This window comes from Hipposideros armiger, unplaced genomic scaffold, assembly GCF_001890085.2.
Source record: "Hipposideros armiger isolate ML-2016 unplaced genomic scaffold, ASM189008v1 scaffold_8, whole genome shotgun sequence".
Lineage (NCBI taxonomy): Eukaryota > Metazoa > Chordata > Mammalia > Chiroptera > Hipposideridae > Hipposideros > Hipposideros armiger.
In genome coordinates, this window is record NW_017731358.1 from 3,780,832 (window position 1) to 3,792,568 (window position 11,737).

Here is an 11,737-nt window from a genome sequence, read left to right on the forward strand (position 1 = left end):
CTGTAGAGGACGCAGCATCACTGGCCCATGTGGGATCTGAACTGGAGGCCCTGCTACTCAAAGTTCGCACTCCCAAATCAACTCTTAACCAACAAGCCACCCAGCCGGCCCCTCCTAGACATTTTAAAATACATTTCTTTGCTTTATTTCTAAGGTATTTTTTGTTTTTAATTCTCTTGGCTTTTCCAAATTCTGCTTTCTACTTATCTTCTTGGGAGTCCTGATTTTAAAAAGAAAATAAATGAGCTATCATGGGAAAGAATACTTAAAAATCACAACTTTTAGTAATACCGACTATTGATAGGTTAAAGTAATTGAATTTAAAAATTATTAAATACATGTGTTAGAGAAGCAAAAGAATGTAATGAAATGGGGATTTCTGATTTTTCTCTCTGTGTAAGTATTATGCCTAAAAAAAATCACAATTTACTGATTTTTTAAATTTATAATTTAGAGATTATGATTGTTTAGGAACTTTTTTGATAGAAGTTCTCTAAAAAGCAGACATTAGAGGGGCTAAATAAGATTTGCTTAGAAAACTAGAAACAAACGAGATGACTTTAACTTTTTACTTTATATCCTTTTGTATTTGAATTTTAAACAAGATACATGAATAAATTTATGACAGGAAATATATTTATATTAAATAAAAATGTTTATTAATTTTGAAATAAGTGTAGATTCATAGGAAGTTGCAAAAAATGAATAAAGACGTCCCTTATAACTTTCACCTAGTTTCAGGGTTTAAAACCTTTTGTATTTCTTTTTTGCATCCTGGTTGGCTGCCCTTTATAAATAGCAATTGTTTGTTTTAAGTACGACTAGATAGACTTATGATCATTTTACATAAAGTAGAAATTTTAGTAAAATGAATTTAAAATTAGAGACAGGACATGAGTAGAGGAAGGTATGGATTTTGATAAAAGTTGAGGGATAATAAATAAAAATTATATGTATTTAGAGTCTGGATTCACTATAAATTAAAAGTCCCCACAGCTAACCTTGTCTCTGGTCTGATTTTTTGTTGCCCTCCATGGGTGCAGCAATGCAGGGTCTGCCGTGGGGGTAAGTGGTTCTGTGGAGCAGTGGGTGTGCCAGATCAAGAGGGCGTCCGCGATGCTGACTTCGTTCTTTATGTTGGTGGTCTGGCCACTGAGAGGTGCAGCCATGAAAACATAATCTCTTATGCAGCCTATTGTCAGCAGGAAGCAAAAATGGACAGGTAAACTTTCCCCTGAGACTTATTTCCCAAGACCTAATGTGGAAACTCTTAAAACAAAGTATGTTGTAAGTGTTTAGAGTACAGAAGTTTGCATTTGCCAGATTGCCTCCAGTAGTAAGAGACTGCACACTGCCTGGAGGGGGGTGGGGCAGGCAGTGGAGAGAAGTCAGGTTATGGACTGTTATGTGTGTGGTCATGCCAGTACCACCTCCAAAGAAAAAGTCTACTGTCAAGAAGAAGTGAATACCTCTGAGGAAACAATTTGAACTTTAATTTTAGCATTTTTGTGCTAAGCTATAAGATGTTAAAAATAACTATTCATCTAATTGTTATATCATTTGATAAACCCTTCACTTAGCTAAATTATCATTTAGAGTCCTCTTTTATTTACAGAAGATTTCAAAAAGACTTTTCTGGTGAAGCAAACATGAAATGAAAAGTTATTAAATATGCAGAAGACTGCCTCTCACACTCCAGACATATCAATTAAAGGCAGTAGAAATTGCTGCGTCTCAATACATTGTACTAGGTTGGACAATTAAGTTCGTGAACTCGTCCTAGGAAAAGTGCTACATACTTCATTCCTGAATATCACTACGGTCACCTTTGAAGTACTCCCCTTGGGAAGCTGTGCACCAACGCCAGCGGCTAGTCCACCCTTCAAAGCAATTTTGGAACTCTTTTTCTGGAATGGCCATCAGAGCTGTCGTCATAGTACCCTTGATGTCCTGAATGTCATCAAAATGTCTTCCTTTCCATATTTATTTCCTTTATGTCAGGTAAAGAAAGAAGTCCTTGGGGACCAGATCAGGTGAGTAGGGAGGGTGTTCCAATACAGTGATTTTTTTACTGGCTAAAAACTCCCTCACAGATGGTGCCGTGTGAGCTGGTGCATTGTCATGATACAAGAGCCATGAATTGTTGGTGAAAATTTCAGGTCTCCTAACTTTTTCACGCAGCCTTTTCAGCACTTCCAAATAGTATAAACTTGGTTAACTCTTTGTCCAGTTGGTACAAATTCATAATGAACAATCCCTCTGATATCAAAAAAGGTTAGCAACATCGTTGTAACAAGTTCGCGAACTTAATTGTCTGACCTCGTGTGTAACATTATTAAATCTAAGAGAGTTAATATGAGCAATTCATGTGTACGTAAGGACCATTGGTGAGGTCCTGAAAATTCATTTATCTATCAAAAGACTTGCTGACTTTAAAGAGCTGTTTCACATCTATTGATATATAATTCCTTTAAGAAAAATAATGAAATTATTTGTTGAACCAAGTAGTCATACAAAGGAAACACTGGTATGTGCTTCAGAATTATACTGTCAATACTGAAGATGGTAAGGAGGTCAAAATCAGCATCATGGATTATGAAAAATAGTCTCTTACTGTGATACTATGTAATTATTGATCCATGAAGTTGACTCAAAAGTCTTTAGCTTCTGAATGTTGATAAAGCTTAGAGTCAAATATTGAGTGTATTATTGAAAAAGAAAGTGCTATATGTTTTGCAGATATGTATGTAATGTTGTTTAACAAAAAGAATATATACATATATTTAATAGGGTATTCCTTTTTTCCTGAGAAGCTGTCATTAAATTTGTGATAGTTTATAGTTAATGGTGTCCTGGTATCAAGGAAATGTATTTGAAGTGCTAAATGAATGATAAATTAAGTTACTTGATAAAATGAGATACTTTCTTAAAGTAGATGACTTTGAAAATATACCTTCATAATAGTAGAGCTGCAAAATCATAGTCGTTTATCTTAACTTGAACTAAACCATATGGATTGCACACACGCACATACAATCTCATTTTGAATATACTGTTGAGTGTCAAAAAAACACTGTAAAACAGTGTACATAATATGAATCTGTATTTATTTTAAAAATCTATATATGTACTGGAGTATGCTAAGAAAAAAGTAAGAAATAATTAGTATTACCAATTATCCCAAATTGTCCAGGACTACTACCCTTTAAGTCTCATATCCTGTGAAAACCCTCAGTCCTGGTTAAACCAGGATGACTGGTCACCCTAAAAATAAAGCAACCTAAATGGTGACAGCAGTTACCTCTGATAGTGGAATTTAGCGGGGGTAGATTGTAAAACAAGAAATTTTCATTTTTTCCATATACATTTCTATATTGTTTGGATGGAGATCAATCTATCTATCTATCTAGCTAGCTAGTTAGCTTTTATTGCTTTTTTTATATATATACAGAAAAGACATATTAAAGTGAACATCTTATTAGGAACAGAATAACTTCCCTGGGGAAGTGGAGAGAGGGATATAAAATCCCATGTAGAGATGAGTCTAGATTAGTTCATCTCCTTTCAGCATCTAATAATGCTGCAAGTTCCTAAAATACCTAATTGTCTTTTGGTGAGAGAATCCAGCATAGGAGTTGTTATACAGATGAGAACCCCATAGCCCAGAGTACATTTCAGTTTCATTGTACTGCTATTGTGTTTGTTTAAAGCTCTTTTAACATTTGGTTCACATTTGATATCACTGAGGAGTTAAAAGAATAACTGTTGTTATGTCAGTGAATATGAAGCTACTCATATATGTCTTCTCATATCTGGGGAAAGATTTTGGTTTCTTTTGAGCAGAACGTTGATGTTGGAAAAAAGAATAGCATCTTCAGTTCTAATTTTTTTTTGAAGGAAGCGAAACTTTCCTTCAAAACTGCTCTGTTTCATTCATTCATGAATATTTGAGTGCCTAATGTTGCTGGCAGATGAGGTGAACAAAATAGATAGGTATACCTGCCTCATGCAACTTAGAACTACAAAGGGAGAGAGAGATTAGTTAAATATACTTAAAAATGAATAGGTGGTTTCAAAATGTGACAAATACTTTGTAGAAAAAAAACGTAAAAGAGAACAAAAGGGAACTATGACATAGATCAACTGGACAAACAAGGCCTCTTTGAAAACGTGAAATGTTAGCTATAACCTGAGTATTGATAGGCTTCAGCCAAATAGAGAGGCAGAGAAAGAGCTTATGTTAAGAAGCCATGTGTATCTGTTGCTTTAGAAGCCACTTGAGTGGACACCGACAGCTTTGGGAAATGCATTGGAGACGCAGACAGAGTTGTTTTAATCTAAACGCTGTAGGAAGTCCATGATCAGTTAGTTTATAAGCCTGACAGTGACATCCATTTTATATTTTAGAGGTCACTGGCAATGTTTTGGTAAGTGAATTATATTCATACTTTTTCTAAGTGTAAGTCTGTTGTTTTCAAGTATGAAGAAAGTATAAGTTTTTTATTTAAATAAGGCACATGTTACTTTGTAAATAGGTGATTATAATTTAATGAGATTTGTGGTATTGCTGTGGTAAAATGTTAAGGTAGTGGTGGGAGAAATGACCTTGGGGTTCATCACCATTGTCAGTTTGCCATGGCTTTTGAAAGACAGATTAGGTGCAGGGTGGAACTGACTGAATTACTCTGGGTCCCAGTCAGCTCTTGGACTCTCAGATTCTAGGTGCAGAAGGAGATGGAGAATTCTGTAGATTCTAGAAGAGACAGAATATGAAAGAATATAATGGGAAGATGAAGGTCTTTATGTGAATGAAAGCAGTCCTGGGGCAGGAGAAAGGGCATAGAAAGATGGAGATAAGAAGGTTCAGCAACTTGCAGCAACCTGAATGATTTGCTTGTTGTCCTATTTTATATATGGTTTTCCTCTCTAACTTGTCTGTCTCTGTGCTTGTAAATACTATGTATAGTGAAATGCTGATGTCAAATATGGGTTTCTCAGGTAAAACAGTGTTAGAATTTGTGTTCAGTTAATTCCTTTTTCTGATATATATTGACATGTTTAAAAAATTCACACTATAGTATAATTAACTGACTACAGCCTTTTGTAGGAACAGATATAGATTAGCCATGCCATAGGAACACAGAGGTATATGTCTTCAAAGTAAAAGATCGTGCAAGTTAGATGTTATAGTACAAAATGACATTTAATATTTAGCAAAGATTTTTTTGACCTTCGGCAGTTTTTGATAGAAAATTATAGGTTAGTAAATATCATAATACATGTTGTTGTGGAATATAATAAAAAATGCATTGTTTATTTTAACAGGCCAATAGCAGGATATGCTAACCTGTGTCCAAATATGATCTCTACCCAGCCTCAGGAGTTTATTGGGATGCTCTCCACAGTGAAACATGAGATTATTCATGCCCTGGTAAATTTGCTGTTAACTGTTCTTTTCTTCATGCCTTAATTTTCAGTTAATTGTGCTCTCATTTTGATGTATATATTTAATTTTAAGATTATGTAGATTATTAGATTCATGTTCCATAAAACCTAGTTGATTAGGCCACTGCCAATAGAAAATTTGTGATGATTAGCATAGTGACTAATTATACTACCGAAAATAATTAAGTAAATCCATTAGGCAAATAGGATTTTTGAGAAAATAATTACGCGTCTTCAGAAAAAAAACTTAGTAATTTAGAAAAATTCACTTTCCTCTAAAATGACAATTGCTATACTAATTATAGATCTTTCTTATCTCCATAGAGATCTCATTTCTAAAAGTCTTCTTGCTCTATTTAGGCTTTCTAAATTTATATATACTGATTCAGAACTACTTCCATTTCCATAATTTATCTAAAATACTGAACTTTTACTATATGCCTAGGGAATTAAACAACATTGCCCAAGACCCTAGGAAATGTTCTCCTGATGCTATTTGTGTGTTAGAAAGTAGATGGCAGTAAAATTAAGAGAGAGAATGGATCACACAGATCTGGGTGATTCTTCTTAACTCTACCACTAAAAACCTTTGGGATCTTGTACATATTACTTAGCCTTTATAAGCCTCAGTTTCATTTGTAAAATGAAGATTATAGTGCATACTACAGTGGATATTTTTTTCTTGAAGATTAAATAAGACAAAACATATAAATGGCTTAGCACCATGCTGTACATATTATGGTATAGTGAAACTAGTGTCTGTTATTTATTAGTTTTATTTAGTGAACTATCATGTATGACTTTGAAATGCATGCCTCAGACTTTAAATCAGTGAATACATTAAATAACTTGGTGAAACTGTAGTGTAACCAGACAACACATATCTTTCATGTAAGGAGATTCTAAAATAAATCATCTATTTTCCTTTTATTAAAAAAAAGTTAGTTGAACCTGCTAAATTTTGTGAAAGACAAGCATCATTCTAAGTAATATTTTAAACTTTAAAATACTTGATGAGAGAACCATAGAAAAACAACAGGTTTTAAGACTAGTTCATAAGTGAACATGAATGCAGAGGTCCCAAACATGAGATGAATTAAGGTTATGAAGAGATGATTCAAAAAAGAAAAAATCCAATTGGCCAAGAAATGTATGAGAAGGTATTCACACTTTAGCAGTCAGGTAATCTCAAATTAAAGTGAGAAACCACTGAATATAAAAACATGTATCAGAGTTATGCACATTGACTTCAAGGCAGTGGTTACCTCTGGGAAGAGAGGGAGGAGAAAGCGTTTAGGTAATGAGGCTTCAGCAGTATTTACTCTGCAGTGCTTTATTTCTTAAAAAAAATAAACAAAAAATTGTGAAGAAAATATGGCAAAACTCACCTCTTAAATCCTCTTACAGAGGATACATAAGTTTCATTAGATTTATTTATTTTTTTGTATATTTGAAAAATTTAAAAAGTTGTAAAAATAGTTTACGTCTCAAAAACCATCCTGGAGGATGGTAAGAATTAAATGCAGACTAGAAAAGACATTCTGGGGAATATTATCAATAATGTTGGAAATATTTTTTAGGGGGCCAGATGGTCTCAGGTCTTGTTAGGAAGACCACTTCATGGACGGTGTAGAGGCCTGACCACTGCCGTTGAATAATATTGTATGCCAACTATAATTTTCTATACATGTGGAGTATAGTGTGGGAATGGAGTCAGTGAAATTGTAATAGATATGTATGATATCGGGGGTGGGAGGGCAGTGGATGGGGGTGGGGGGTCGTCACTTTATGAGCGGTGAAAAGGATAACTTGCATTGTTTTGTACACTTGAAACTAATAATAAAAACAAAAACAAAACAAAAAGAATTAAATGTATAACAACTACAGGTATTCCCTGTAAAGTTAAATAAGTTCATAGCTATTAATTACAGTCATCCATGGTACTTTGAATACTAGATAATCTTTCTGAAATATGAGTGCTTAGAAACATTTTCTAGTTGATAGGGTGGGAAAAAATGTGCATTTAGAATATTACAAAGAATGAGGCAAATCATACTATTTAAGCTTTATATAACGTCAGTGAATTGTGTATTAAAGACTTTAGATTGTTTTAGCTGACTCCATTAAGTGTCGTTTGTATCTTCAGATTAAAAAAGAAGAAGAAATATAGGAATAAAAGAATAATCTGACTTGTAATCATTTTGGCAAGCCTTGAATGACACAGAGGCCACAGTTATGTAAGCAAAGAAATTTGCCAATAAAATTAAGTGATCATTTATGATTGTTAGTTATTTCAATGTAAGCTATAACATATTTTCAATGTATAAAACATACATAAAAAAGTGGTTACAAAAGTGCTTTGTTTTAGTTATTAGATTAGGAAAGAAAGCAAAGAAAGAAATCTCACTAATGAAATAGGCGATATCAGATGTCAACTTTGTTTTGCCCATTTTCTCATCTTATTTTGGAGGGATGGGATAGCGAATGGGAATTTGAATATCTTTATGTGAAGTATACATTATCATTAAAATTGAAGACTTCTTAAAATACTATTTAAAATGTGATTATAAACATACAAATTCACATTATAAAAATATTTTGGGAATATGAGTGATTTTATATATTACCCTTTTAGTAAAAGAACCATAATTAACATTTTGCTATATATGTTTCCAGTCTTTTTTTCTTCTTCAGTGTACACACACAAACACACACACACACACACACACACACACACACACACACACACATGCGCGCGCGCACATTTCCACTCTTTTTTTAAAGTGTTGATATGTATTAAATATGGACTTTGGGATCAAAGACTTTGAATTTTTATGCGTGCTCTTAGGATCACACTTCATCACTCACCCCGCTACTCTAAACTATATTAATTGTTCTCAATAGCAGCATTCCCTGGATGCAATTATAGAGTTTAGTAAGTTCATGTGAAGATCAACCGTGATAAACACATTCTTAAACAAATAAATGCATTGTCTATACTGCTACTGAAGAATATCTTTGTTACCATTACTTTTGGTTTTCTCACAATAACCTCAAGTAGTTAGAATTTAAAATTCATAAATATGGAACACTTAATTACTGTTCAGTTCCAAAATGAGAAGTTCTCATAGAAGTACTGATGTGGTGTTTTAATGTGGTTATATCACCGTTCTCTTGATAGCAGCATGTTATGTCTCTAATCAGAATTGATATTTTTTACTTTAAGACATTTTGAACTTTTTCTTATAGGGTTTCTCTGCTGGGCTATTTGCATTCTACCATGATAAAGATGGAAATCCTCTAACTTCAAGATCTGAAGATGGCCTCCCACCTTTTAATTACAGGTATTTATTATTTTTGTTCTTGTTTTCTTTTAGGAGGGTACTAAGACTAGAATCTGAGAATCATGGCATGCTAGATGCCATAAATAATAGTGGCTTTATGGCTAGGCTAGCCTAAGAAAATTGTAGCTATTAAAACAAGATATAGTATAAAAGATCATTTAGCTTCACCTTTCATTTTACAGATGAAGCAGTTGAGTTGCAGAAAGCTTAAGTGACTTGTCCAAAGAGCCAGAACTCTTGCCAGGCAGGGCTCTTTTCCACCATATTGTAACCTGTATTATTTTGCAGTATAGTCAGGCCATGGGAAAATGAGGGTTGGTTATATTTTGGTTTATTAATAATTATTGCCTATACATGGAAATATTTACATTTAAACTGATATTTTATTTAGCATATCATATTAGCTGTGATCTAGAGGTTCAGGGCTTAAAATAAATAATATTAAACACTAAAAAATTATCAACAACTTTATGTAGAATATCAGTCACAGAACTGTAACCATTTGCATGCATTCATACAAAAACCTCTAAGAGCACATGTCCATAAAAAGATGTGTACTAGAATGTTCATGGCAATTTTGTTATTAATATTCCCCAAATGGGAACTACCCAAAGGTCCATCAATAGTAGAATGGATAAATAAATTGTTATAGTCCTATAATCGAAAACTAAAAAGTACTAAAAAAGAATATCACAGAATATAATATTGAACAAAAGAAGTCAAATAGTCCATTTGTATGGTATTTAAAAGCAGGCAACAATTAAAGCGTAGTGGTTTTATTTGAGGGGCAGGCTGTTAAATGCCATAAAGTTCAGCGACCTTTCCAGAGTTGCTGACACTTTCATATCTTTATCAGAGTAGTGGTATATGGGTGTAGAATAAAAAATTAATCTTATGCTTAAAATTTGTTTACTTGACATATATTTTACTTGAATTACAAAGATGTCTATTAAAATGGCTAGAATTAAATAAATATTGAAGCAAGTAATACTTTATTTGTCATAATATTTTTTTAGAGTACATGTAAAGAAATGAAATTCTACTACAGAAATAGATGTTTTCCTTTAAAAGTTGTGTGTGTTTGTTTGGTGGTGTGGGAGAAATATGGCCTTTCCTAAGAATTGTGTTCTTAGGGGAACATATAAATGTTGAGATGGGCATCAGCTACTAGTGATGTAGGTGAGGAGGAGAGACACACAGGAACCATTGTCAGTTAAACTGGTAAATTGCAGTGCTTTCTTGCATTGAAGGTATTCTTCCAAAGCAGAAATTTTACAGTATAAATGGAGACAATACAGTAATAAGAAATTCAGTTGTTAGACATATAAAGAGTTGGATTTGACGCTAACATACTTGGAGAAACTGTTAATCTTGCAGTGTGCATGGTAAAGGGGATATTGGAGTTATTAATAAGGTAAAGCTGTTTATTTTCTTGCTGGCTTTGTTCAGTATGTTTAAATATTGCCTTGCTATGAAAAAAGATAAAAGGAATTAAGGATAGCCTCTCTATAGCATGGGTAGATGAGCATATATGATACAATAAATAGAACAAAATGTTAATTATAGAATTAAGGTAATGGGTACTGGGTATACAGGTGCTCACCATACATTTCTTTCAGCATTTTGTGTTTCACATTTTCATAAAATAGTGGTGGGAAAAAATAGCCTCTTCTGTTTTATTGGTGAGAATGATAGATTCATGTCAGTAGTAGGAAAAAAGCCAGAAAAAATTATTTAGGTTTAGGGAAAAATCAAAATTGATGTTCATCATAATTTTCTATAATAAATAAATATATTACTTTTGTAGTAGTGTTTGTTTTGGGGCAAGATAGATTCCCCAAAGTGGGATTGTTGGTTTAAAATCTATGTCCACTGTAAATTTTAATAAAAACTACTGCCATGTTATTATTATTATTTTTTTGAAGTTGTGGCAGGGCACACTACCATCAGGGATATATGCTGTTTTTGTTACCACGTTACCAGCACTGGACATTGTACCAGTACTGGAGCTTTTTTTTTTTTTTAGGCCAACTGATAGGTAAACGATGGTATCTTGTATTTCCAGGAATACCAGTAAGGTTTTAGCTATTTGCATTTTCTCTTTATACACTGCCTATTTCATTTGTCCAGTCTTTTGGTTATTTTTTTCTCTTCTAATCACTTTTTAAGTGTTCTTTATATATTAGGGATATTAATCCTTGTTGCAAATATTTTTCCCATTTAGTTATCTTTTTATCTCATTATTATATTTTTGCCATACAAAGTTTTTAAATTCTATATCATTAAATTCATCTGTTTTTTCCTTTATTGCTTAAGAAAGTTTCTGTCCTCCAAAGATTATAAAAATATTACCCTAAAGTTCTTATAGTAAATTATTTGATTTTTTTATATTCATAGCTTTAATCCATTTGAAAATTTATTTTTACTTCATGTATTTTTGTTCTTTTATAAGGTACATATGCTTTTATAATTGTTATATCATCTTGGTGGATTAACCCTTTCATCGTTATAAACTGTCCCTCTTTGTCTCTAGTAGCAATTTTTGTCCTAAAGTCTATCTTGTCTGATATTAATATAGCTGTTCTGGATCTCTTTTGAGTACGGTTTGAATGGCATATCTTTTAGTCCTTTTATGTTCAGCCTATTTGGTGCCCTTATGTCTGAACTGTGTCTCTTGTAGTCATATAATTGGATCATGGTTTGGTTTTTTTTTTTAAGCCTTCTTCTAGTCCAGGGGTGTCAAACTCAATTAAAACATGGGCCATTTGGTGCAACAGGCAAGATTCATGCGGGCCACATCACATTTACAAATTTTGTTAAGTTATTATTCTGAAGTGAGGATTCAAGAATATGGATAGGATAATTAAAACACTATATAATTGCTTTTATTTAAACATTTATTTTATTTAATGTATTTATAAAACTAAAATTATTCTTTTTTACCCGAG

General features: G+C 32.8%; 1 protein-coding gene across 1 annotated transcript in view; it reads left to right on the plus strand.

Moving 5' to 3' along the window:
• LMLN (leishmanolysin like peptidase) overlaps nt 1–11,737 on the plus strand; it is a 106,806-nt gene that overhangs the window by 31,024 nt on the left and 64,045 nt on the right. The window contains exons 7-9 of the mRNA XM_019650875.1: nt 1,044–1,222; nt 5,326–5,431; nt 8,695–8,789. Coding sequence (XP_019506420.1) covers nt 1,044–1,222; nt 5,326–5,431; nt 8,695–8,789 — 380 coding nt within the window. The remainder of the gene's footprint in view (nt 1–1,043; nt 1,223–5,325; nt 5,432–8,694; nt 8,790–11,737) is intronic.